Genomic DNA, 27,789 nt, shown 5'->3' with positions numbered 1-27,789 from the left:
ACAGCATAGTGCATTCCATGTAGGAATTTGATTCATATTTCAGGCACTAGAGAAGAGAGGTGACAGGGTAAGAGGAAGGAAGGGAACAAGAATGAGCTCATTAGAATTACATTACTTCTCTGAGCTTCAATTTTCTCATTCCAAAAATGGGCTTAATAATTCCTTTTTTTCATCCGAGTTCTCTAACATGAAGTGTGTAGTGCAATTTCATTATTTACCACATAATCAAGCTCCAAAATGCCTAGCGCCCTTCCAGCATATGGTAAGCGTGCAATACCTGTGTGTAGTGAATGAGTATGTTCTGACAATTTCAAGGGATTTCAGAAATGTGTTGTTGTTATCTATAGCCCCCTGTTCTGCTAAGGAGAACTAACCATCCGCATTTCCCTGTGGCCTACAAATGTTTTCTTTACTGAGCAACCTCTGCTTTGGCCACTAGATGGCACAAGAGGAAAGTCCTTCAAAGACAGGGAAAGAAGGAAAGATTGGAAGTTGGCCCCAATGTGAATACAGCAGCCATCCTCCAGGTGAAATAAGTCAAAGGGGGAGGCAACCATTCACCCCAGACCTTGAAAGGAAGTGAGGCCCCAGGAGGATGGACTTAAAATGAACTCTGAGCGCTGGAAGATACAGAGACCAAAAAAGCTCTATGCAAATAGTAATAAGAGACAGGAATCCCAAAACAATCGTCTTCAATAACATTCTGGGACACCGGGGGAAAGATCAGCAGAGATGGGACGATGCAAGAAGGCAGACCAGATCAACTACCACGGTGAAGGGGTATCACCGCTGCGACGAGAACCCTAGGACTGATGTGAAAACGCCACTCAACGGGACAGATTTGTTGCACGGGCTCCCGTTTAATCTAAAGGGGATCATGCAGTATGTAGTTCTCATTTCAGAGTCAGTTCTAACAGATCCTTGCGCCATCCTATTTAAAGGCACCAAAGAACTCCCCTGAGTGGTTACATGGAGGCTCCAGGGCTGCACACTCAGTTCTCTGTAGAAGTCAGGAATCTGGAGTTTAGCATGGATAAAGGAGAGCAATCATCTGGGGTACAGGGCTGCTTTCAAAGCCTTGCTTCAGTCCGGTGTGTAGCATGTGATTTGCAGATGCAACCGACTCCTCCACTTCCTGGGATTTTGTGCTCATCAGGAGACTTCGCAATGGTTGATGGAATTTTCCAGTAGATCTGCCTGCAGGAAGGAAAACTCTGGTCTTTGGAGTACCAACCCTGTAACGATTGCATTTGTCACGGAAGCTTAATGCGTCGGTATTCTGTTTTTTTTAAAATCGGTCTCTTACGAGCTTGGTAAATGTGAATTGTCACCATGAAAAGGATTTCCTCTTGACAAAATTAGTTCTCTGAACCTGTTGAACTCAGAACCTTGGACAGTGTTGGATTCTGTGTTGAACGTCCCCTGGGATGTCTTTGGTACCCAGTCTAAGCCCCATGCTGGTCCTTTTCTTGCACAACCCCTTTTCACACTCCATGTCCAGAGCTCTCTATCCTGGCTGCCTATCAAAATTATCCATGAGGATTTTTATTAGGGCTGACTCTGAGACTCAAGCCCCAAAGATTCTAACTCAGTAGACCTGGGGCTGACACAGAATCTGTGTTCCTAAAAAGCCCAAAGATCCCAGTAAGGCTAGCCTAAACCTCTGATGTAAAAGAACTGCTGGTCTTCTGGAGTGTAATTCCACAGGCTAGTCCAGGACCAGAGAATCAGGGAATATGTTATTTGTAACAAAATTTCCTGATGACTAAAGAACTCCTTTCTACAGCATCTCTGACCTTTCAGGTTTCCATGGAAGCCGGGCATCAAGGAGCTTGACCAAAAGCTGCCAGTCCACCAAAGCTTATCAATGTTAAGAAAACAGCCAATGTCTGGGAACACTGGCTTTTAACTATAGGTATCAAAAGAATCCCATTAGTGATTGTGAAGTGGCTGCTCAGACCCTGTCTGGCACCATAAGAATACATAGGAGACCAAAGTCAGATACATAATTTATGGTGCCCAATGCAAAATTTAAAAATCATTAATAGTTTCAAGATGGTAACAGTGAAGCTTTAAACCAAATGAGTATCTTTTGAGCACAGGGCCTTGGTCTCCTGCTCAAGTTATACACCCATGAAATTGGCTGGCCCCATATAGGACTATTGAGACAGGGCTACAACTGAGACAAGAAAAAGACTTTGTGAGTCCATGAATATTTTCTAATCTATATCTGATCTTCCTTTCACTTTGCAGGTCTTCCTGAATCCACAGAGCAGCCATGGGTGATCTCTTTAAAATGTGAATTTGATGGTGTCACTCCCCTTCCTAAGCTATTTAGTGGCACCTCTTGGTTCTAGGAGGAAGTCTGAGGTTCTCTGTGGCCCACAAGCCCCTGTTCCGTCTGACCCCTGCCTGCCTCTCACCTTGCCCTCCCCATACTCTCTGGATGCTCCAGTTCACTCTGTCCTTGTCCTTCCAATTGTTCAGCCCTGTTCTGCACAGTTTCCATGTTGGCCATTCTCTGTAGCTAGAAAAATTTTCTATATCTAAAAACCTCACCTAGCTAAATTCCGCTTATTCTTTGGGACAAAGGTTAAGTGCTGCCTCTTCGTGGGAGCTGCTGCTTCTTGGTTTTGTCTGTTTGTTTTCCTTTCTTTTGGGGACCCACTATTCCCAGCATTATTCAGGGGTGCCCTGTGCAGTTATTTGTGGAACATCTGTCTGCCCTGGTGACTAAATGCATCTTTATCTTATTTCTCTCATACCCTCATTGCTTAGCACAGAGCCTGAAACACAGGAGGTGGACTATAAGTATTTTTGAATTGATGAGTGAAAAAAATAAATAAAGGGAGGGTGGAAATACCAGCTGCTCATGTTTTCCTCTTGTTAAAGAAACAACCACTCCCGAAGGCCAATGGCCTGGTAGCCCAAATTACTCCACACTTGGCATCGAACTTCCCTTACATAAATGAGAACAATGCAACTGGTCCAGGTCAATGCAAGTTCTGAACTATTATTTTGGTGTGCTTATCAACAGCCCTTTTGCTCACCGAATTCCATGAGGGATTTTGTGGTCACTACTTACGTACCAGGATTTGGTAACACGGAAACTATCCCTTCTCCTCTCTCTCTCTCTCTCTCTGTGTAGGTGAACTGGTGAGAGACGGTTTCTGTGATTTGGTGGCTGTGGTATTAACAGCAAGAGCTTAAGTTATTAAACTGAGCAGCTCTAATCCTCCAGGTTCCCTGGAGCAGTGGGGATTATTGTATTTTTCATTGCAGAGTCCATGGAGCTATTCTGATGAACTACAGTTTGCTCCCTGCAAGGCCAAAACCGAACCCAAATGCCCCTCTCCAGATTCACATCCCCACTGTGGGAGAGGTGATGGAGTTCTACTTAGAGATCGACCCTGTCACCTTGAACCTGATCATCCTGGTGGTGAGCTACGTCATCTTGCTCCTGGTGTTCCTCATCTCCTGTGTGCTGTATGACTGCCAAGGCAAGGACCCCAGTAAGGAGTACGCTCCCGAGGCCGCCGTGGACACACAGCCCTCCATTCGCTTGGTGGTGATGCCGCAAAGCACGCCTGGGACCCACTGGGCAAGGGGGCCTGGCCTTCATTTTAAAGATCCTGCTTCCCTGGGGAAGAAAAGCACCATGGTGTGAGCTGGATGTGGGACACTGGGGAGAGACCACTGGACATTGGGGAGAGGCCAGTGGACTTGCAGTAGAGGACCCACTCTTCCCTATTGGGACTCCAGTTCTCTCTGCACATGGGTCCTGCTTGGCTAAGCAAGCTGGACTTCTGTCTTACTTTCTGCTTTCTGGTCCTCCTCTTTGCGGATAAAGCAACTGTTTCAGGTAAGACGCCCAAAGTGGTCTTCAGCTGAATTCTCCAAATGCAAAATATTAGCAGTACTATTGTAGGATGAAGTCGGCTACTGGTACTCCTGATAGGAGAGGTTGGCTTTGAGTAAGGGTTAAAAGGACTGGGTGCAAGAGTGTGGTGTGTGTGTGTGTGTGTGTGTGTATGAGAGAGAGAGAGAGAGAAAGAGAGAGAGAGAGAGAGAGAGAGAGAGAGAGAGAGAGAGAGAGAGAGAGAGAGAGAGAGAGAAAGGAGGAATGACACCCCCTCAGATCCATCCTATACTTTCCAAATCCTTTACATTCAAGGTGACCATTCTGGACTGACTCCAGGTTGTTATTATCTCTGTCCTTAGCAGCTCTTCACGTGGTGACAATGAGTTGGTCTAGGGCACACAGTCACTGTTGAGCAATGAAGAGGACAAGGCTTGGAGCCTGGCTTCAAACCTGCCTCCTCCACTTGGCAGCTACTCGGGCCTCAGTCCGGTGACAGGACCTCCAAGCTGCCGGGGTTATGTAAATGAGAGCACTTGAGACTTCGCTTTGATGCCTGGAGGTAGTGATTATGATGCTTGTGGACGTGATTTCTGCCATGCTTCTCGTCAAAAAGTTTGACCTCGAGTCCTCCAATCTATAATACAAAATTAGTGAGGACTCATTAAAAAGTCAAGGTCCTGCCAAGTGCAGTGGTGCACACCTATAATCCCAGCAGCTCCAGAGGCTGAGGCAGGAGGATCTCGAGTTCAAAACCAGCCCCAGCAAAAGCAAGGTGGTAAGCAACTCAGTGAGACTCTGTCTCTAAATAAAAATACAAAATAGGGCTGGGGATGTAGTTCAATGGTCAAGTGCCCCTGAGTTCCATCCCTGGTATGATAAACAAACAAACAAACAAATAAATTACCCTGCTCATTCATTTGCTTGCATAATTTGCATTATTATCTCCATCTCTCTGTGGTGTGTGTGTGTGTGTGTGTGTGTGTGTGTGTGTGTGTGTGTGTGTGTGAGATTAATCCTCCTCTCCCTGAGCTCAAGGCAACCTAAATGTTCATTTGGTGATTTATTCAACCCTTCTTCTTTCTCATCAAGACCTGTATGAACATACAAAGAAACAAGTGCATCAAGACCCCTGCTCTGGTCTCTGTGGCCTACCCGAAGGAAGAGGGGTCACGGGTGACTGAGGCAAGGGACCAGAGGGCATTGCGGTGCTCGGCTAGAGCTCCCCACAGGTGCAGGAGTCCACAGAGGAGCTTCGTGTGTAGAAGGGGCTCAAGGGACACTGGAAGGAGGGTGAATGGCCCGTGTCAGCTTAGACTCAGGCCTCAAAGATAAGAGACTTTGCCTGAAAAATAAGTGGCTCTTTTCCAGGAAGACAAACCTGTTCTGGGAATTTGGAGGGTGGCATAAGGAGATGGCATTTTGGATAGAAGGAATAACGAAAATCAAGCTTGGAAGCAGAACTGGTGGAGCCCGTTGATCGTAAAGCCTGACGTCTTCTAAGACTGTGAAGACAAAGAGAGATATTAAGTGTCTGTTTCTCCCATTGAACACGGAAGAGCAGGGCCTGGTGCAGCCTTCCCTGCCTGCTTTAACAATGAGCTCAGCTTCCACTCTCAATAAACAAGTAGCTGTAACAAGGGAGAAGAGACCCCAGTTACTTTGTTTTCAGATTTTGACATTTGTTTTTATCTGTGTTCTTATTGTATCAAAAAAACATATTTTCTTTTATACATGTGATGTTAGAATTATACTGAAAATCCTGCTATTGTTTGGATCTTGAATGCTCCCCACACGCCAATGTGTTAAAGGCTTGGCCAACAGCCTGTGGCACCATTGGGAGGTGGTGGAACCTTTATAAGGCAGGGCCTTGTAGAGGGAAATTAGGTCATTGGGGCATCTCTTGATGGGTTGTTGGGGCCCTGCCCCATCCTCTTTCTCTCTTTGCTTCTTGACCAATGAAGTGAACAGCCCTCCTCTACCACACGCTACCACCAATCAACACACTGTGCTATCATAAGCCTAATGCAATAGACTCAAATTACCATGCACTGAAACTTCTGGAACCATGAGCCAAAATATACCTTTTCATTTATTAAGTTTCATTTTCTCAGGTATTTTGTCACAGCAATGGGATCTTAACTAAAACAACCTTGTAGGATTTTTTTTTTTTTTTCTTTTATGGTCAGGTAGCCATCTCTATTTTTATAAAGGAAGGGGTAAAACCAGTAAATTCACAGTGTCTTCTAGGAATCTGCTATTTCTTAACTGTGAACTTTAGTGTGAGCTTCTGGACCTGGACCAACTCTCTCATTTCCCCTTTCATGGGAATATATATTCATCATTGGAAAAAAATATCAGTGGACCACAAGAACGCAATGATACTAATATTATTTAATGTTTTCTTTTGAGAGAAATATAAAATGTTCAACCTATCTAATTTTAAAGTTAGATATATGAAATAAACATTCAAAAAATTTCAAATAAAAATATTTTCAATTACGTCTTCATTTTACATTAGTCAATTAAAGAGGAAAAATTAACAGGTGAGGATAGAAAAATAAATTAGAAAGGAGAAAAAACTAATAATAATAATAGCAATAATAACCACTGCAACAGATAAAGGGAACAAAATATAGTAGAAAGTAAAAAGAAGAAAAGGAAACAAAAAGTACTCTAAGGTGAATTTGGAATAAATCGAGCCTCTGGTTGATTTGATTTTGGATTCATTGAATTCATGTTCTTTAAGCAGAAACTAAGTTCTTAGCACTTAAAACAATCTCTTCTATAGATTATCTACCCTTGGAATCTTATAAAAGTTAGAGGTATTTTTAAGAATTTTACTGATACCTTAGTTCATTTTCTGTTGCTATAACTGAATACCATAGGCTAGGTGATTTATAAAGAACAGAGGTTCATTTAATTCACAGTTCTGGATGCTGAGAAGTCCAAGAACATGGTACTGGCATGTGTTGAGGGCCTTCTTGCTGCATCATAGCACAACAGAGAGCATCACATGGTGAGACAGAGTGAGCATGCCAGCTTGGGGCTCTTCCTCCTCTTTAAAATTTTCTAATGACAGTATAGGAGCCCTACCCTCATGACCTCATCTAGTCCTAAGTACCCCTACAGCCCCACCCCCTAATACTATTGACATATAAATTTGAGGATTAAGTTTCTAACACATGAGCATCTGGGGAACACATTCAAACCATTGCAACCAGTGAAGAAGTGAGCCCAGGAGAAATTATGATTTTCCCAGGAGTTTTTGGCCTTAGAGCTGGAACCAATGTCCTGTCATCCCCTTTATCCTATCCCTGCCCCAGGGCTCTTTCTGCAACATTATCTCCTTACCTGCCTCTATTTTAAACCTTCATGAATTATTTCTTATTTTTAATTAAAGTTTCATTTCCTAATGGAATTATTAGTTGCATAGCTGTAAGGTTCTAATGCGTTAGAAATTTGCTATTAAAACTTGGTGGAATGGATTACCAGCTAGACCCAAGAAATCCCTTGACCTTCGAATACTGCTTTATTTTAGTTCCCTTATGAGATTAGCGCTCCCTTAGTGCACTTTATTTTAATCCATTGCACTCTCTTCAGGTGCACTTTGTATTTAAGTGAATGCAGCATTTGGGTCAAATTCACATGACAACTGTGGGAAGAACACACGTAGAACACTCCAAGATTAGGGAAATGGGGAAGTTGGGGGAGATTTATCAAAGTTTTGCTATATGCTGGGTATGTTTTATTCATATTGTCATTTAGCCTTCACATGCCTCTCCTAGAGAAGTAAAATGAAAACTAGTTTAAAGATAAGAACCTGAAGGCTCACAGGTAAAGCTCATTCAAAGTCACATAGTTGGCCCACAAGGGAGGCAGGATTTGAACTCAGCTCTAAAGGGTGGTGCCTTCTGCTATCTCTTATTTCACAGCTATTAAAAGAAAGTGACCTCTCTTGTTTGTTCAGCCTGTCTGATCTCTCTCTTTCTCCCTCTCTCTCTCTCTGAATTAGAATTCTCTCTCTCCCTCTCCCCCCGCCCCCGCTAGAATTGCAATCCAATGCCTAGAAGGTTATTCAATACATGCCTTTTAAATAATCTTATGGACTTGCAGATTTTCTCCTCTGACATATATGGCCATGGTTTTCCATCAGAGGAAAAAGTAATCTTTGTGATTTGGGTAGAACATTATTCCCTAATATTCCAGAAGACACGGGGGACGAGTGGACAAAGACTGGGCTAACAACCAGGCAAGCCTATCTCAAGGATCACTACCCCTAGGGTCACTACTGGTCTTAAGCTTTATGGTCACTTAATTTCCTCACCTTTTCCTGTAACTTAAACATGGATATAATGGTGATGTTGATGAGGTTTGAAGTAACATTCATAAGCATCTGACATACAGTAAGATTTCAAGAGAATGGAAGCCATTATTAGTATGCCAGCAAATGAAGTAATAATAAAGAGGGCTCGCATCACCTGAAGGCTTGGCCCGTTCAAGTTCACTTATGGGAGTGCTAAGAGGGACAGATGGGAGGTTGGAGAGGTGCCACATGCAGTAGAACTTTGCAAAGAAAAAAAAGTGTCTGTTGTGGGTCGAATTCTGCACCCCTTCCTTCCCGGTTTATATGTTGAAGCCCTTTACACCTCAGATGTAACTTGCTTTGAAACAGGGTCGTTGCTGGTATGTGGGTAAAGATAAGGTCATACGGGAGTCTGGAGGGCCCCTAATCCTATATGACTGATGATCTTATAAAAAGGAATTTGGACACAGGCGTGCAAATAGGGAGAACACCACGTGAAGACTGGAGGGATGTGACCCCAATCCGCAGAACAGTGAGGAAAAGGGCCGGGAACGATCCTTCCCTAGCACCTTGGAGGGAGCAATCCCTGCTGAAACCTTGATCCTGGGCTTTAGCCTCCAGAAGTTGAGATGATAAATTTCTCTTGTTTAAGTTACTCTGTTTGTGGCACTTTGTTAGAACAGCCCTAACAAACTAATTCAGTGCCTCAAGGGAATATTTAAGATTCAGGAAGGGAGGCTGAACACTTCAAGCCTCTTCGAGGTCAGTTACTTGATCCTGTGGGAAGAGGCAGAGTACTGAGTTGGAGGTGTCGGGACAGGGGACAAGTCACAAAGAAAAGCTATGGGCTTCATGTGCAAAACTATTTGATTGAAGCAGAAAAAGCTCAGACCTAGCTCCAAATGATCCACGTCTCTCCAGATACCCCATGAGTCCTGGAAAAGTCGTCAAGCCAGTGTTATAGTTCCTCACTGAATCCTCCTGAAAACGTGTCGGGACAGAAACCATTATTCTTCTTTCAGAGACGGGGGTTCCAGCTTATCTTCCATAAAATTTTTAGGATGGAATTCATAGAGTCTAGAGACCCTGACGCATTTCTGACTTCGCACTCTGACCCCACAGCTGCCCAGAATCTCTGAATTCTGAATCACAGAATGATTTGCCAAGATAGATACAGACTTGACACACTCTTGTGATGTGTCACTCCCCACCTTTACGCTTGTGTTTTGAATGACATGATCCTCTAGATTGAGGCAAAACTCCCTGGGGTTGAGAGGCCAGACCGACTCCACCCAGTATTTCCCAGGAGTGTCAGGGACAGCTTGTTTCTCATGACTTCATCTTCCCAGAGAACACTAGTGGCTGAGATACAGAAAGCAAAAGAGCATTTATATCTATCTCTGTCATGACAAGTTTGACCTTCTCATGCTGTCGAGTCCAGATAAGGGCCTTGTGACCCAAATAATAAGAAAGATCTTAGCTGTTCCATAATCTCCCAAGAGAGTGGGAAGTTGTCTGTACATTATATTTTTTACTCAAGTTTTCTCTGTACCCGGCTGTTATTTAATTAAACCCCAACCATAGGCTGGGATCTGCTGGTTCTCTGTTAGGCACATCTCCAGCCTGGTGGCCTCCATACAGTTGAAAGTTGATAAGCACACAATACAAAGCTCTGGAGATACTTGCAGGAGAGATACTTGCAGGATGGAGACTTGGTTCGGAAGCACAAAGTGCCTTAGGGAGAGAAGAAGATGCTGTTTGTTTTTGCGGTGCTGGGGATTGAACCCAGTGCCTTGTGCTTGTGAGGCAAGCACTCTACCAACTGAGCTATATCCCCAGTCCAAAATATGCTGTTCGAAAGAAGGATTTATAATTACAAAAGAGTAACTCAGTGGAAACGTGGCAGTGGAATTCAGAATCTGGAGCATGGGTCAAATATGATAAAGGCATTCCTATTGTGGCAGTTTATCAGTGAGGGACTGTCATTGAGAAAGGAAGAAACGCTGATATTTAGGGTTGAATTTGGGAGAAAAACTTACATGCAGCAATCATCATACACATGCTCAGGGAAAAGTCAGAAGACCCAGAGAAGGAAATAACTACTAAAATGATAATACTGAATTTGACGACTCTCACCATCACGAAGGTCTCCCTATATTTAGCCTAGATCTTTTCTGCTCTTGAACTTTACGTTCGTTTTCTCTCATTTACACTTTTTTGGTTTCAGAAAGAAGCACTGTTTAGACAGTGATCTATATAAATGTGTCTGGTGAAAGAATCCAGATTCAGATTAGATCAGAAGGTGTGATAAGACGTGGTTGGAAAGGTGGCTGAAAGCGTAGAGCCGTAGCATACTGGTGAATCACTGTCTGCTGTGCAGTTTTACCAATAATAATAACAACCTAAGTTAAAGAATGATTGACCTGTTTGCATGCAGAAAGTGAGTTATTTCCACCACAATGTCATCATTCTCAGTTTTGTGTACTTCAATTTTGTCGCTTGTGGAGCACAGATATAGTTGGAGGTACAGTTAATGTGGAAGGAACTGTATATACCTACAGACCACTCATCTATCTGACAAATATTTATAAAGTACCTACTTCGTGCACACCCAGTGCTAGGCTCAGGGGATGCGTCACTGCCCGTAACAGATGTGAGCTCTGTGCTTGTGAAATGTACCAAGAGGCAGGAAAAAACATACTAAGCCCCTTGCAGACATTGTCTGAATCATTACTGCAACCCTGAGAGGTAATGTCATTTTCCCAATTTTAAACATTTTCACTGTCTAAACTAGTGGCCTCCAAACGTATTGGTCTCCAAATGCCTTTGAGTATCAGTGAAGATACTCCCTGTGGGTGTCTACTTAAATAAATATACGTTGTGTCTTTTATGCATTATATAGACATGCATACATATACTTATAAGTCGTAGGCACATTATATAAATATTTTTGTATGTCTAACTTTGAAGATCTGCCCTCTACCTTTCCACCATATCAAAAAGCTCTGATTAAGTCCATGAGTAAAGAGAATAATCCACCTCCAATCTCCTCCCACCTAACCCCAGGTTTTGTTCTGCAACCCTGTCTAAGAACGTGACCTCAGAAATTTGTTCAAGTGAAAAATAGTCATTTTCAAGTGTGGACTAAATCTTTGTATTATTAAGGATGGTTTGTAGAATTCCTGGATGACTATTTTACATGCAAAGGTAAGTTCTTCCGTTAGTTTATAAATCTTATTCATTTCCTTTGTGTTCTCTTTCCTGGCTGGATCTTAAGTACCTCAAGTAAAAGACTGAGTGTCTTACACATCTGTTTCAACTCTCCAAGAGTACCTACTAAAGGACTAAACACATCAGGAATTCTCCATCCTCTGGGGATGACTTTGTTTCTCATTGGAAAAAGAAAGATCTTTTAAATCCATTGTAGAGCAAAAGTTGCATCCCTATAGAACAGAGCTGTTGCCAGACACAGTAGGGAGGAAGCGGAAATGCTTCAATGTCCCTAGGTACAGAAAGCTGGGGATGCAGCAGATAGGCTCATAATGAATGAGGCCAGTTAGAAGCAACCAAGGGTTCCATCTCAAACCCGGTCACTCTCCCTGGGGGACACCAGTCCTCACTTGCTCATCTGCATAAAGAAAGTGCTAAAATTCATAAGTAACCTTCCAAGGTCCTTTCAGCTCTGACATGTTTGACCCAGCATCTTTTCTTTCTCCTGATCTTTCCTGTCTCTTCTCACTCTAGCCTTGTAAAATTAAACATCTAGTGACTGGAGAATTTGTCTTGAAAAACTATAACTGGGTCTTTGTTGATCAGAGAGCTGCGGCAGGAAGCTTTGCGGAAGGCTGAGTCCCTCCCCTCTCCAGGATGCACACGCGCACCCCATTTGCTAACGTGTTTTCCATCTGACATTTCAAGTAACTATCCCCATGTTGGTGCTTCTTCAAGTCAAGGTCTGTTCTGCAGTCTTTGGAAGGAACATAAACCGTGACAAATGGTCTCAGTTCAGGCATATGGTGGTGCACTGATTTCCTAGTTGCTGGGGTGTATTGACACGCTTATTGTCCCCAAATGTAAAAATAATGAAATCACCACCATGCGTGGCATGAAGACAATGTGAAACAAATTCAATTGATTGGTGTTTTGGAGACCATCCTTAATTTTTAGTAGAATGTTGCCTTTTCTTTCCATCCCCAGTGAATTTCAATTGCATTCCCCCTAAAATTGTTTTTTTTTTTTAAAAAAGATGGTTAGGAATTAAAGTTTGCCTTATTGTTGCCTTATTGTTCCAGGTACATGAGTTAGAAATTAGGCTCAGCTATGATTAATTTAAACACACACACACACACACACACACACACACACACACACATACACATAGAATATAGTGGTTAAAACAAGGATGTGGAGTTAGTTCTCTCTCCTGCAGTCCAGGGTTGGGAGCAAAATGGTTCAGCCAGAAACAGAAACCTCCAAGATGCCCCCAATTTCCCAGATACCTTACTTCTGCTCCACCGGCTTTTCTTCACCCCTCAGGTAGACTTCTCACTAAAAGTTGGCTCCCGAAGCTCCAAACCTTAAGCCTAAATTCTAGGCAAGGATAGGAGTGGGAAGAAAAGCAAAGAGACACATGCTCGTTGAGTTAGCTGCAAGGCTCACCCACAGCTTCTATTTATATTCCGTGGGTTAGAACTTAATTACATGTCTACCTCTATCTAGAAGGAAGACTGAAAGATGTGGATTTTTGTTGGGGATACCAACATTCCAAAGAAAACCAGGGTTCCATTGGAAAGGAAAAGGGAAGGAATGAATTGGAAATGAGCAACTGCCCTAGCAGGATCATCTGTTTCCCTTCTGAGACACATCTGTTGAGGTCATCTTGAAAAATACGGAGAAGGAAAAGAAAGAGATGAGGGTGTTAATTACTTGGAAGCAATGTCCACTAACATGCATCGTAATGGTTTACTCATTTTTAATTAATATCTGAAGATATTTTCCGATTGTGTTCCTTTTATTATAAAAGGAATGCCTATTAATTTGGAAAACATTGAGAAAAATACAGCAAAGGGCAGACCAGAAAATAGAATTCACCCATAATCCCATTTTTCAGATCATACTATACTATTTTCTTGCATTTTCTGACATTCTTTATATACATTGCGCATATTTATAATCACAGTGTATGTATAAGTTAGCATCTTTTTTTTCACTTTTTGCATAGAATGAGTGAATTTGCATATGACCCTACCTAGTGTCCCTCTGGCTCCTCCTAAAGTATTCCAATCATGGTTAAATCTGTTTGGAAGGTGCTTGAAGTAGGAGGGCATGAATAGCATAGACTGATTTTCTCCTGCACCATTTCTGGGAGACCATACGGCAGATCTGGCTCACTTCTCACTCTCACTCTGAGACCATATCATATGCTCTCCTTTATGTATTTTTTTCCATCTCAAAAAATGTCAAGTGTACGAACCAAGAGTTAAAATTATTCTTGAGGGAACATGAGCTGCCATGCTCCTTCCCACCATATGCCTCACAAAGGTGGATTTTGTTCTGGCTTATAAATTAGTGGGATGTCATGACTTCATAAGAAAGGGTGCTCACGCCCCACCAGCCCAAACCCCTAATGAAACAGCAAAGAGAGAAAGGCCCTGCTCAAGCTCATATTGACATGGGCAGTGCCACACCCAGACCCATGAGATCTTTTCTAGTGACTTCCCCCTCTACTTAAGATGCTTTTGGTGATGTAACTATTTGGGAAACTTCAAAAGTGTTATGTCTCCTACGAAAACAAACATTCAAAAAATTTCCCAGGATCCCCGACCCAACTGTAGCCAGTTATGAACAGCATTAACTAATTCATGACATTGATTAAATAGAGATTTATGACTCTCTCAGGGTAGCTTTTCTCAGATTGGCATTTCCATGTGGTGCAGTTGGTCTTTGAGAGAAAACATGCATTCTGTAGAAATCAATTTTTCTTTTCCACTCCGTATTTACTTGCTATGAGTTGAGACCTTTGCTAATGCCATGGGGTTGGGCTATGACTTTACAACATTTACAGCCTGGTTAGGAGACGAGAGAGACACGTAAACCAAAGTGGTATGTTCATACATTGGAACGCCAAGCACCTGTGAAAGGCAAGGAGGTAAATCTGCACGGACTGCTATGGAAAAATGACCATAATGTGTTCTTAGAAAAAAATGGAGGTTTCGTAAGAGTTTGATGGTGTCCGTAATTCTATTGTTTTTTAATAAAAAGTACGTTCCCACACTTAGATGTTTTTATATGCATAGAAAACATCTAGACAAGCACATAAAAGGCTTTGAAGGGTGACTATTGTCAAAAGTGTATTTGAAAATGGAGGAAATAACTTTTTCTTTACTCTGTCATTTACATTGTTTTCTAAGTAAATTCATGAATTGTACTTTCTCCATCCTACATTGTGAATAATCCCAGTATCTGCCAGAGCTGTTGTGACAGCTAAATCAGTTTGCTGCAAATGAAATGCTTAGACTCTTGCCAGGAACCTGCTAATATACTAACCATGACAATTCCCACGACGATGACAATGATGACGAAGATGATGACGACGGTGGCAGTAATGGAAGACAATGTGTTCTTCCATCCTGTTGCTGAGCCTATATATTCATACAAGTTATTTATAGGGCCATTGGCTTGTATCAAACACCTTGAAAATTTGAAAATATTTGACCCAGCAGTTCCACTTCCAGAAATTTCTGCTAAGGAAAAAAAATCAAATGCATATATAAGAAGTATGTAAAAAGCGAATAAAGAATAAAACATTGGTGATGAGTTAAATGCTCAAAAATGAGAATGGTTTAAAATTCTGGTGTATCTTTACATTGAAATAGAATACATTCATTGTAGCAATGAATTGATAGAAATTGTAATATGTGGATAATATACCAATAAGGGGAAAAAAATAATTTCTGAATAGTATATACAGTATGATTCCATAATAGTTAAAAAAAAAAAAAAAAATATATATATATATATATATATATATATATATATATATATATAATACATACACGTGTTTCTGTATGCCTGGGAGCACAAGCAACAAAATGGCATACACAATATGGAAACCCGGGCAATTGTGATTTTTTTTTTTATTTATACTTAGGCATAGTTCTCAATTTTTCTATAATGAATTTCTATTGCTGGGCAAGTGTTTAAAGGAAGGCAAAGGACCTTTGGGGGAGCATTTCATAATACAGTCTCCATGCCAACCGACTAGTGTTAGGATATGTCTGCCTGGAGCCATAGGAGGTGCAAGTTCTTCCAGCCTCCAGGGAGAAGTGGACAAGTTTTTTCAGTCTCCAAGTGCAGACTCAGCAGACGTGGGGCTAGTGTCCTGGTCTGACTCTGGAGACTGACTTTTGGATGTTGGTGAAGAGCCCAGGTGGACAGTATTGGGCCATGGCTTTGCAATCGGCCAACCCCACAATGTTCAATTACTGAGAACAGATGAGGATCGAGGGGAAATAAGCATAGCCACTTACCTCGCCTCTTAATGGAGTTTCCAGAAGTTTCTGGCAACTTTATCTCAGAACAGCTAACAGCCTTGTTTGAATCTGTCCAAAATCCAGATGACCTTTAGGCTCTTTTCAGCCACTTGCCTCAGAAGAGCCAAGGCTGCCAACACTAGTTAGTTGCAAGGGGTGTCAGCCCTGCATCTCTGGATTTCTCAAGGAAGAAGAACTGGAAATTTGACTTAAGCTGGTCGATGTTTTCTGTGATGTCTGTCTGAGCTACCATGGGGGAGACCGCCTGGGGGAAGAGGGCAGATCTCCAGGGAGCTGAACTGGATGGAGCAAGTCCCATACAACTGACCAGGGCCTCAGTTCCCATGAAGGCCCTCAACCACATATTCAGCCTCATTTCTTGCTATTCCCCACCCTTTCACCCACCCACCTGAAATCCTCCTCAGTTCTGGTATTTCATATTTGGGGGTTTCTTCCATTGATGTTGCCCTTTTGTAGCCTTTGAAATTTTTGCAGAGCATGTCAGGGCTCAGCTGAGATTCTCTTTCTCGTGCAATCTCTCCTGACCCCTCACCTTCCTCCACTCTGGGATCCTGCTCTGTGACCCCATAGTGGCCTCTACTAAATTCCATAAGGAGGCTTTCCCACTGTATTAGAATCACTTGCTTCTAGTCTCTGTTTCCCCAGCTCTGGCATAAGTTCCTTAAGAGCAGAGGCCATAACTTACCGTCCTCGAGTTCTCCATGCCCAGTCCACGGCATGTGTTTAATACTTGTTTATCAAAAAAGTAAATGAATAAGCACACCATCCATCAATTATTTCTAACATGGTGGCAAAGTATCTTCTTTCTAGAATGTAAATAATTCTGAAATTTTGAAGTTGCTGCTATCAGTTTTTATCATTTTAGTGTGAACTGATTTGTTTGATTGGACTGCTTTTCAATTCATGCTATAAAGGAAAGAATATGAAATCGAGATGGAATCTCAACACAGTTTTGATTTGCATTTCCCTGATAGCTAAAGATATTGAGCATTTTCTCACAAAGTTGTTGACTATTTGTATTTCTTTTTATTTTTTTGGTACTGGGACTCAACCACTGAGCCACATCCCCAGCCCTATTTTGTATTTTATTTAGAAATAGGTTTCCCTGAATTGCTCAGTGCCTTGCTTTTCTTGACACTGGCTTTGAACTCGCAATCCTCCTGCCTCAGCCTCCTGGGATTACAGGCATGCACCAGGACTCCTGGCTCTACTTCCTCTGTAGGGAAGAGTTTGTTCAGTTCATCTTATTTTATTAATTGGATTATTTGGTTTTTTCTTAATGTTTTTGTTTGTTTGTTTGTTTTTGTGGTGCTGGGGATCGAACCCAGGGCCTTATGTTTGCAAGGCAAGCACTCTACCAACTGAGCTATATTCCCCGCCCTTAATGTTGAGTTTTTGAGTTCTTATATTTTCTGATATTAGTCTTAGGTTGGAAGAGTAGCTCGTAAACATTTTCTCCCTTTATGTCAGTTATCTATTCACTCTTTTAACTATCTCCTTTGCTGTGCAGAAGCTTTTTTATTTGATGGCTTCCCAGTTATTCATTCTCTTTTTTTCCTGAGCCATAGGGTCTTATCCAGGAAGTCTTTTCCAGTGTCCATTTGTTGAAGTGTTTCCCCTGGTTTTTTATTCTAATAGCAGGAAAAGTTTCTGGTCTTACACTTAGATCTTTGATACATTTTGACTTTACTTTTGCACAGGATGAGAGGGATCTCGTTTCATTCTTCTACATATGGATATCCAGTTGTCTCAGCCCTACTTGTTAAAAAAAAAGCTGTCTTTTCTCCAATGTATGTTTTGGGGAATTTTTAAAGAATGAACTGATTATAGTTGTGTGATTGGCCTTTGTGTCTTCTATTCTGTTCCATTGGCCTGTGTGTCTGCTTTTATGCACAAACTATTCTGTATAGTTGATATGCATCCATAAAATTATTAGAAAGGAAAAAAGAATGAGGAATTAAAATTTGACTTGGAGATCAGAATGATGAAAGGTAGTTCCCTTTGGGTACAGTATTGGGTACAGTATGTTGAAAATATCAGCCCTATCCTTTTGAAAGTGTGGCCAACACACGCTATATCAAAATCACCTGAGTGCTGATTAAAAATGCAACTTCCAAAATTTTCACACCACCAAGAATCAAATGAAATTGGCATTTGGATCTCCATTTGAATAACCATCCCCAGCCAATTGTTATCAGAGGAATTAGAAAAACCTAAAGTCACAAGACATTTGAGGTTATGAAGAGAGCAAAATGAAGGTGGAGGTACAGAAAGATGATTGAGAAAAATGGCCCAAGTAAACCTCGTGTGTTCTAAAATTTTATCTGAGGCTACCCCTAAAAGAAAGCTCTTTTTCTCCTTTTCATTTGGCCCTGAATTCATTGTCCTGTATGACATGGAAATTTATATGACTCTTCAAAGGAACTAACATCCAAATGTAAATAGTAAATAGTACAAAAATCAAGAATAATAGAAAAACACTGTGTAGTTCAGTCTCTAGCTTCTCAACCTTTTGATAAGTGACCTAGGTTAGTTCCTTAACATGTCTGTGCATTAGTGTCCTCAAAGGTAAATTGGCAGTGATAACAATACTCTCTGCCTTCTAAGGTTTATGGGGTTAAATTACACATAATATACTTGGAACTGCATATAACAAGTACAATGTGCATTAGATATTAACATTACAAATTATAGATTAAAAGGGCAATGGTATTCTAAGATCAACAACCATGGCATACACTGATTTTTAGGAGGTCTTTTTTTTTTCTGATTCAGCTTCTCATTTTTGTTATGAACATTTTCAGAAACTGGGGCTGTAGCTCAGTGGCAGAGTGCTTGCCTAGCATGTGTAAGGCACTGGGTTCAGTCCTTAGCACCAACATAAAAATAAATAAATTAAATAAAGGCATTCCGTCCATCTATAAAAAAAAAAAAGATTTAAAAAATTCAAATATACTAAGTAAAAGAAATGGTAGGCATTCTTCACAAAATGATCACCCAAATGCAACAATCATCAAGATTTTTGCCATCTTAACCTAATCTACCTTGTGATAAAATGATGTTCTAGAACCACTGTCAGGTCATTTTACCCCCTGTGTATTTCATTATGCATCTTGACGCAGCATAGAGATTTGCTTACATTAACTTAATGTTCCTCCTGTGTCTATAAAGCCAGGATTCCATGGAAACTCCAGTCAAGGGTGGCCTCCTTCTCTAGTGATTGAAGTCGGAATCCAAACCAGGTCTACTCATTACACTTGGTTCTAAATTTTCTCAAAACTCTTCACCTGAAAGACTGTCCTTTTCCTTTTTCTCACTTAACGCAGGAACCAGGCTGATAGTCCATTAGAATGAAACACATTCTCATGATGACCATTGCTCAAAGTTTTGCCTGGGACAGTCTCAGTTTACGTCTTTCTTTATCCCAGTATGATTATAAATAACACCCTTTCACCTTTGGTCACCCTACACATTAGGGGTTTGTCAGTTTGTTTTGTTGTTTAATTTGTGTATTCTACCTGCCATATATTTCCTACACACTGAAGTTAGATGAAGACCAGATTCAGGTGTACCTACCTCTTTGGCAAGATTCTTTACATCAATGTTTCTGTTTGCTCTGTGTCAGGAGGTGCACAGTGTCCTGCTATATTCACCCTTGGTGATATGCAAATTAATGAGTGGATTCATATGATGTCAGCATGATCAAGCCACCAATATTCTTCTTGGATTTTCATGGTTTACCCATTGTTAATCATTGCCTGAATCAATTACTACATTAAAGGTTAAGAAATCATTCTAACTCCACCATCCCTTCCCCATGTATTGAATGGAATTCTTTTGTAAAGGAAAACTTTCCCTCATCAGTTAAGCTTGGCTGCTCTGCACTTGCCACTTATATAGGAAGGAGAGAATAAATGTTTAACTCTTTTCTTTGAACAGTTGGTGTTCAGAATAAGGCATTGGAATTTTAGTTACTTCAGACAGTGTCCGGTTCATTGGTGGTTTTTGTTCTTTAGTTGGTTGGTGTTTTGTTTGGTTTGGTTTGGTTTTTTCAGGTGCTTTTATTTGCTTGTTTGTTTTTGTTGGGGAAATTTTTTCTTTCTTTTTTCAAAAAAACAGTACCATAGATTCATGAGTGCTAAATTTAAAGACATTCATAAAACAAGTTATCCTCATAAATTAAAAACTGCCTGTATTATTCAAGTTTCTCTAGAGAAAAATAAGATAATGTGCATATATAGAGAGAGAAGTCTAGTTTTGGAGTCTGGCTCACACAACTGTGGAGGCTGGCACATCTGACATCTGCAGGGCAGGCAAGGAGACTAAACACTGAAAGAAAAGTGGATATTGCAACTTCAGTCTGAAGATAGTCTGCAGGCAGAAGTCCTTCTGTGGGAGGGGCGTATCTGAGTCTTTTTCTCCTAGGGTCTTCAACTAACTGGATGAGGCCCATCCACCTTATGGAAGGTCATCTGCCTTACTGAAAGTCTCCTGATCCAAATGTTAATTTTATCTTTAAACTATCTTCCCAGTGATTTCTAAACTAGTGTTTGTCTAAACATCTGGGTACTCCAGAGATTTGAATTTGACACATAAAATTAATCATTATTGTCTCAATATTTAAAAATAATAATTACAGTATAAGGTAAAAATGCTGAGTGATGCTGGGTATGGTGGTGCACACCTGTAATTCCAGAGGCTCAAGAGACTGAGACAGGAGGATGGCAAGTTCAAAGCCAGCCTCAGCAAAAAGTGAGGCAGTAAGCAACACAATGAGACCCTGTCTCTAAATAAAATGCAAAATAGGACTGGGGATGTGGCTTAGTGGTCGAGTGCCCCTGAGTTCAATCCCCGCCCCCAAAATGCTGAGTGATAAGATCAATGCTTATTGCAAAGATAGCAGAGAACCAAATAAGAAAGATTTGAATTAGTAATTTCTGTATGCTCTGCTGGTTTGGGTGCTACACCAAATGCTAACAAAAATAAAATGGCCTCAGTGGAATGTTTTCTCTGATAAGTGGATGATGATACATAATGGGGGTGGGTAAGAGAAGAATGGAGGAACTTTGGATTGTGTAGAGGTAAATGGGATGGAAGGGGTGGGGAAAGAAAAGATAGTGGACTGAGACAGACATCATTACCCTATGCACATGTATGATTACAGGAATGGTGTGAATCTACATTGTGTACAACCATAGAAATGAAAAGTTGTACCCCATTTGTGTACAATGAATCAAAATGCAGTCTGTAAAAATAAATAAGTAAATAAATAAATTTTTTTTAAAAAATGGCCTTGGTTCTGCCACTTCCTGTGTAACCTTGAGCAGCTCACATTAGTTCGCTGAGCCTCAGCACATTCTTCTAAAAAGCTAGGATAACGGCATGTGTCCTGCCTGCCGTTACATTTTGTTATGACAGCCAAAGAGACTGTGCATATCAAAGCATTCAGAAAGTCCTACTCACTACACAAATCTAAGATGCTCTTAGACTATTTTTGTTAAGCACCAATGAACCAAAGAGTGTCAAACAAATGTGCTCTGAAGCTGTAGTTGTAAGTGCATGCCACATTATGAAGGTCAATGAATTTCTCCTCACTTGAGAGAAGCTATGACTTTGGGGCCCCACATTTTAAGAGAAGGGAAAGTTGTTCCTTTCCTGAGGGGGGAAAAAATCAGAGTATTAATTTTCCATATGGATGCCTCTGTCACTGAGTTCTTATTTCCCCTAAAGTCTCTAATTCTCTATGTCAACGATGTAACAATGACAAAAGCAAAGGATAAATAAAGGTAGCTTTCAATGTCGGAATGACAAATGCAAGTCTATCTCGATTTATTTGTTTATTCATTCACCAAGCATTTACCAAACACCCATTGTATGCGAGAGCCTATGCCAGTTGCTATTAAAGATATAGAAATGAAGCAAATCCAGATTCTGTCCTTGAGCAAACTGTACACTATTAATAGGAAGAAACTGGAATGAACAAGGAGAGACCTGTAATTCAGAGACTGAAGAATACAGTAAGAGAGCTCAGTAGCAGCTCACAGAAGTTCAGAAACCAAGTTCACAGACCAAAGTGAAGTTTCCAGATGGCTTCCTGGAAAAGGAAGCACTGAAGCTAAGCTGAAGAATAGGGACAGATTTGGACCTGAGAGATGGGGTGGGGTGGGACAGATAGAATGACCCAGGTGGCAGTGCTATGGAAAGGAAGAAGTAGGAAAGAAGTTTGGACTTGTGCTATTTGTGGCAGTCAGTAAATTTTCTCCTTTACCTATAAGTTCCTTTTCTGCAATGTGGAAAGGCTCTTGAATTCATCTAAAACTAGAATGGCAAAAAGGCTTTCTCTGGTTCATCAGCTTCAACGGATGGGTAGCAGACAGTCACAGCTGGTGGGTCAGCTTAACGAAGAGGATTATCATCATATACCCTCTCGATGAGTCATAATTTTCTTAAGATTACATGTTTTCCAGCTCTAAAACTCTAGGACTCTCAGAAGCTTAATCTTGCCTGAAAGTTTTGAACATTCCAGAATAAATCTTTCTTAGCTAGAATGCCCAAGTCCATGTTTCCCAAACGAAAAACACAGAATTTGATTTAGCCTTATGGATGATTCAGACTCATTCTCAAAAACAGAAGGTAGCATACAGTACTGACAAGACAGAAGTATCACAGTATGGTTGGGACCCATGGAGGTCCAGAGGAATATCTATCTTTAAACTCGGAGGCTCCAGAATGCTCTATTTGTTATGTGTTTTGTTGCTGGGTTTTCCCCCCTGACATTTCTACTGGGCATTTAACTCTCTCAGATTTTGGTGCTCTCCATGTTTCTACCCATTTTTTTCCACTTATTTCTGTCTGTTAACTGCTGCTCTTGTACTTGAGGATTGGAAACTAGATCCAAGTTCTGTTAGAAGAACATGTAAAATAAGAGCCTGTTCTGAGAATGGATATAAGAAGATTGTCTACATGTAAAGTATCTTGAGACTTAGTGCCATCCTGTTCTAGACTGGCTGGTTTTGTTGGTTTCTTTGTTTTTGTGGTACTGGGAATTAAACCCAGGACCTCACACATGGCAGGCAAGTGATCTGAACTGCTCCAAGACTCTGATCTGGCTGTTCAACTATGTGTGTGTGCACGCGTGCATGTGCGTTTGTGTGTGTGTAAGAGATAGAGAGTTGTGTGCCTATTTCTATGTGTGCCTTTAAGTGGGATTTTCCTTCTGGTTTTTTACTGTGAGTGAGTGACAGCTAAGTTCAAGATAAGTAAAGTATGACCATCTATAATTTGCCCAGAGAAACTGGAAAGCATTGAACATTGAAGATGACAACATGGGAGATAACAATGCTGTAGCACTGCAAATAAAAATTGCCCCCTGTGTTACACAGCCTCTGCGATTATTCCGAGGCAGGGTAAGCTGCAACCATTATCTCTGAGAAAAAACAGTTACATGATTAGGCCAAGTTCCTAAGGGGAAATTGAAAGAAAATTATTATTTGGCTTGAGATCCCCTGATCTCAAAAGAGACTTCCTTCAACTACTAGGAAATGTCACCTGTGTGATAGTTATTATGAGAAATTAAAAGAAATCCTGCCCATCTCCCCCAAGTCTCTGACTGAGGGACTCGTATCAAAAAGACATGGATTCAGAAGAAGTCAGGGTATCCCAAAAAAATCAACCAATGTCTATGCTAAACAAAATCACCTGGAGAGACTGTTGAAAATGTCGGTGCTTGGAGCCTGTTTATCAGGAGTCTATTTTAGCAGATCTGGGACTAGGACCAGAAGTTTGGGAGAGATTTTCACCCCACAATAATTAAGCTTCCAAATCCATCATAACTGCAATACCATGATCACACCCAGGTCTGATTTTGTAAGAAATCCAGATTGTCTGTGTGCTCACAACCATTTAGTATTCAGGCATGGGGCTTTAGGTAGTCAGGACACTGCTTCTTATTCAGAGTACTCCTTTTTTCTGCCCCTGTACTTCCTGCCCAGCTCACCATGTACCTCTCAGCCCCATCAGCTGTGCCTGTGCCAAAATAACAAGATATCTAGGCATGCATGAGATACCACCCATTTCTTCCTGTTCTACCTCTGCTCATGGTGCTGAGCTGGAAGCGGTGCCGAGGTTACTACAGGACAAAGGAGCCGGGCCCTGACTCCTGGGAGTGTTGGGGTTTTCTCAACAAAGGTCATGCTCCTGAAAGAAGGGTCAAGCGTTTAAAAGTAATGTTAATCACAAAACTGGTGATAGCACCAGGTGTGGTGCCTGTAATCCTAGCAGCTCAGGAGGCTGAGGCAGGAGGACTGCAAGTTCAAGGCCAGCCTCAGCAACTTAGTGAGACCCTAAACAACTTAGCAAGACCCTGTCTCAGAATTTAAAAGAAAACAATACAAAGGGCTGGGAATATGGCTTAGTGGTTAAGCACCCCTGGGTTCAATTCCCGGTATTAAAAAAAAAAAAAAAAAAAAAAAGCAAAAACAAAAAACTGGTGTCAGCAACCCTAAGAAGTTGAAGCTTTGGAGAGAGTTGTAGGCACACTTGCTTATTCTACAACAGTGGCTTCAGGGCTGCTTCCTGAGAGTAGAAACAGGGACAAGAGTTTTTGTTCACACTCCCTAATTTAATACGTATAATAACCCTAAGACAGAAATATTATGACTCCTAACTTATATATGAAGAAACAGAGGTGGAGAAGTGGTTTGTCTGAGTTGAAAGAGGCAAAGCTGGTTTCAAAATCATCACGGAAGAGACGAAGTCTGAGCATCAGCCACTGGAGCACATTGGCACACAACCAGATTTGAATTCATACTCAGATGTTACAGGGATCCTGATGCTGGTCTGTGGTCCTCAGCAATGCTATGGAGGAGGCCAATTCCATTCCTATACATTGAGGGCATTGTAGGGATAGTAAATCCTGTAAGAGCACTAGCTGGAGGCTTCAAACTCCAAAAATCCAAGAAATCCTCTGCCCTCTAAAGTCAGTATTAGGATCTATCGCCAATTCAGTGCTGCTTGGAACAAACTTGGGGGTTGTGCTAGCCCATTGGGAATGCTAAGATCCCTCTCCTTCAGGAAGATCGAACTTTTCAGGAAAATCCAGGAGAGCTGGTTTTCTGTGAGTCTGCAGGACTTTGGCTGTCCCTGTTGCACAGGATTTCATTCTCCTTCTCCAGATAAAAAATTGACATAACATGATGGATTCAGATTGGAAAGAGCATCCTTACCAATGAAGTACTCCAGTGGTTTTGCAGCTCCCAAGGTGGCTGAGAAGTTCCACAAAGATGTCTTCAAGAACACTGCAGAGGAATATGGTAAATGCAGTATGCCTGGTTCTTCCCATCCAACCCATATTGACTGGGACAACATTGCTGAAATGTATTTTGTATATTCGGATCCCTTATAAGCTTCTGTTTGAAGGAGAGACTCCATGTCAAGAAACATGCTTGGAAATGACTGTCTCGATCCTCCTAAAATCATATACTATTGTTCCTAAACCCTTCTGGATAGTTGGGAATCTGAGGCTGAATAAAATCTAAAGATGAACCTTCACCTGCCCTAAGTTTCCAATACAACTAGCTGGTTTCTTTCTTAACCCTTCATTGAGATGGTAAAGGAACCAAGGCATCAGGTACTCTTCATGGAAAAAAAAAAAAAAAAAAAATATATATATATATATAGCCTTTTCTAAGAAAAGAGATACTTCTTTAAACTTGCTGCTTTGGATCACAAAGGGATAAAAAGGGTCTACCTCCCAAATCCCTCTACCTCCCAGATCCCTCCGCATCTTGGGGGTGAGAGAAACCCCAGCCAACTCTATCACCATTCAAATTTAGTCAAATCAAATCTACTCCACACAGTCATTCAAAGAAGCTCTGAGTTCTGTTGAGGAAACATGAAGCAAAAGGTAGGTAAGAAAGACAGTTGGTACCTGGGCCTGGCAGACACTGTTGGTCACCTTCTCGCTCAGCATTTCCCACCCACAACCCACCTCTTCTTGGCTGGCAGCATTCATCTCCCATTGTTGAGGCAGAAAATGTTAGCCATCAGCTTTCCCAGCCTCCCTTCTACACAGGACATGAGAATGTGACCTGTTCCTCCAGGGGGCTTCTAGGAAAGACTTTCTCTCCCACCATAACTTAAAAAATAAGTCTATGAAAATACCCCTCTTCTTCGCTTGCCAGGTTCTCAAAAAGCATTATCCCCTTTTAAACTCATAGCAACCTGCTGGTATAGTTGGTAATGTATTCCCAAGTTTAGAAATGAACAAACTGAGGCATAGAAAGGTGAATCATTTGACCAAGACTGTATCTAATCAGTGGTAGGACCGAGATTTGAGCCCAGATTTGTGTGACTCCTGTTGTGGTTTTCCCTAAAAGGATATGTTGAAACTTTAATCCCTAACCCCACAGAACGGGACTCTATTTGAAAATAAGGGTTCTACAGAGGTAATCAAATAAAAATGGGGACATCGGGGTGAGTTCTAATCCAAAAGGACTGGTATATTATAAAAAGGGGAAAATTGGCACACAGAGACAGACAAACACAGGAAAGACAAGCTGAAGACAGCCAAGAGACAGGGATGATGCATCTACAAACCAGGGAAAGCCACTGATTGAATGTGAACCCCAGAAATCAGAAGACAGGAGGAAGGATTCTCCCCTAGAGCCGTCACAGAGCCTGACCCTGCCAACATTTTCAGTTCAGGCTCCTGGCTTCCAGAACTATGAGACAATAACTGTCTATTGTTTTGAACAAAGCAGTCCTAGAAAACTAATATAACTTGTAAACCCTTATGCACATTATTATTATGTCTAAATCTGCCTCTTCAAAAATGTGCAGATTTAGACCCGGCATGGTGCACACCTGTAATCCTGTAATCCCAGCAGCTCAGGAGGCTGAGGCAGGAGGATCATGAGTTCAAAGCCAGACTCAGCAAAAGTGAGGTGTTAAGCAACTCAGTGAGACCCTGTCTGTAAATAAGATACAAAACAGGGCTGGGGATGTGGCTCAGTGGTCCAGTGCCCCTGAGTTCAATCCCCAATACCAAAAAAATAAAAAAATAAAAAATAAAAAAAAGGAAAGAAAATATGCAGATTCAGACATACTTGGCTAGGAATGGTACTGGAATAGCACAGACAATCCTTGAAAATCGTGATGGCTTAAAGGTGCAAAGGTAGGGGCCAGCAAATTGTGTTTGGCCCAACAGGAGAGTCAGTCCACAGGGAGGGCAACCAGGAACTTAACCTGCATTTATCCAATTGACAGTATGGCAGCCCCTGGTATTTCACATGGAAGACTTCAATTTCCTTTGAGATTGGTGTATCTATCTTCATTCTGCAGGTGGTGGAACTGACTGGCCCCAAATCCCACAGCAAATAAAAGAGAAGAAGCCTTCAAATGTACAGCTTCTAACAAGCCTCATTGTTCTTTCTGCCTGCTGTGATTCAGTCCCACAGGAGACCATCTTCAGGAACATTTCACTGCCTCAGATGTGGGCAGATATTAGAAAGAACAGTGTGTAAGTACATTTGCCTCCTGTTTTGCACTTTCAGTGTCCTTTGCTCTCAGAGTGTGCAGGAGTAGGTTTTGGTTTGAGACTTCCTCTTCTTCTTCTACTTTTTTTTTTTTTTGAAAGGCTTAATTGATCAGTGTGACTAGCTACAGTTCCTCTGTGTTATCGCAGAGCACCCAACCACATCTCCCCGATGGCCTCTTCTGCTATTGCGCATTCCACTGCAGTAGAGCTAATAATTGCAACTAATTAACTTAAGAACTACCTTGAGATAAGAAGAAAAGTGCTGACATGAAGGAAGTAGGGTTGGGCATAGGCAGAAGAACTTGTCCATTCAAAGTAAACCCTGAACTTGGGCTTCGAGCCCTTGGCACTTCTGTGGCCAACAAGACTGTGATCTCTCACTTTTATGTTGAGCAGACCCTTGGGTGCTTCCTCCACCAGCTGGGAGGATGACATCAGTGAAAGTCCCACACGCTGGGAAGGGGAGGGAGCCTGGAGGTGTGTATTGATCTCTACGCAGCGTGTAATTAAGAATAGCTCAGAATGAAGGAAATGG

The 27,789-nt window shown here is 41.5% G+C and overlaps 1 protein-coding gene across 1 annotated transcript; it reads left to right on the top strand.

Moving 5' to 3' along the window:
* Positions 1–2,943: 2,943 nt before the first annotated feature.
* On the top strand, positions 2,944–27,398 carry SMIM36 (small integral membrane protein 36). The gene is made up of 2 exons (XM_079135720.1): positions 2,944–3,862; positions 27,059–27,398. Exon 1 carries the CDS (start codon positions 3,302–3,304, stop codon positions 3,665–3,667), a length of 366 nt encoding a protein of 121 aa, XP_078991846.1. The 5' UTR covers positions 2,944–3,301; the 3' UTR covers positions 3,668–3,862; positions 27,059–27,398.
* The last annotated feature ends 391 nt before the right edge of the window (positions 27,399–27,789 follow it).

Source organism: Sciurus vulgaris (genome assembly GCF_902686455.1).
Source record: "Sciurus vulgaris genome assembly, chromosome: 3".
In the NCBI taxonomy this organism is placed as follows: domain Eukaryota; kingdom Metazoa; phylum Chordata; class Mammalia; order Rodentia; family Sciuridae; genus Sciurus; species Sciurus vulgaris.
The sequence above is the reverse complement of the archived record's forward strand: the minus strand, read 5'-3'. Positions and strand labels throughout refer to the sequence as shown.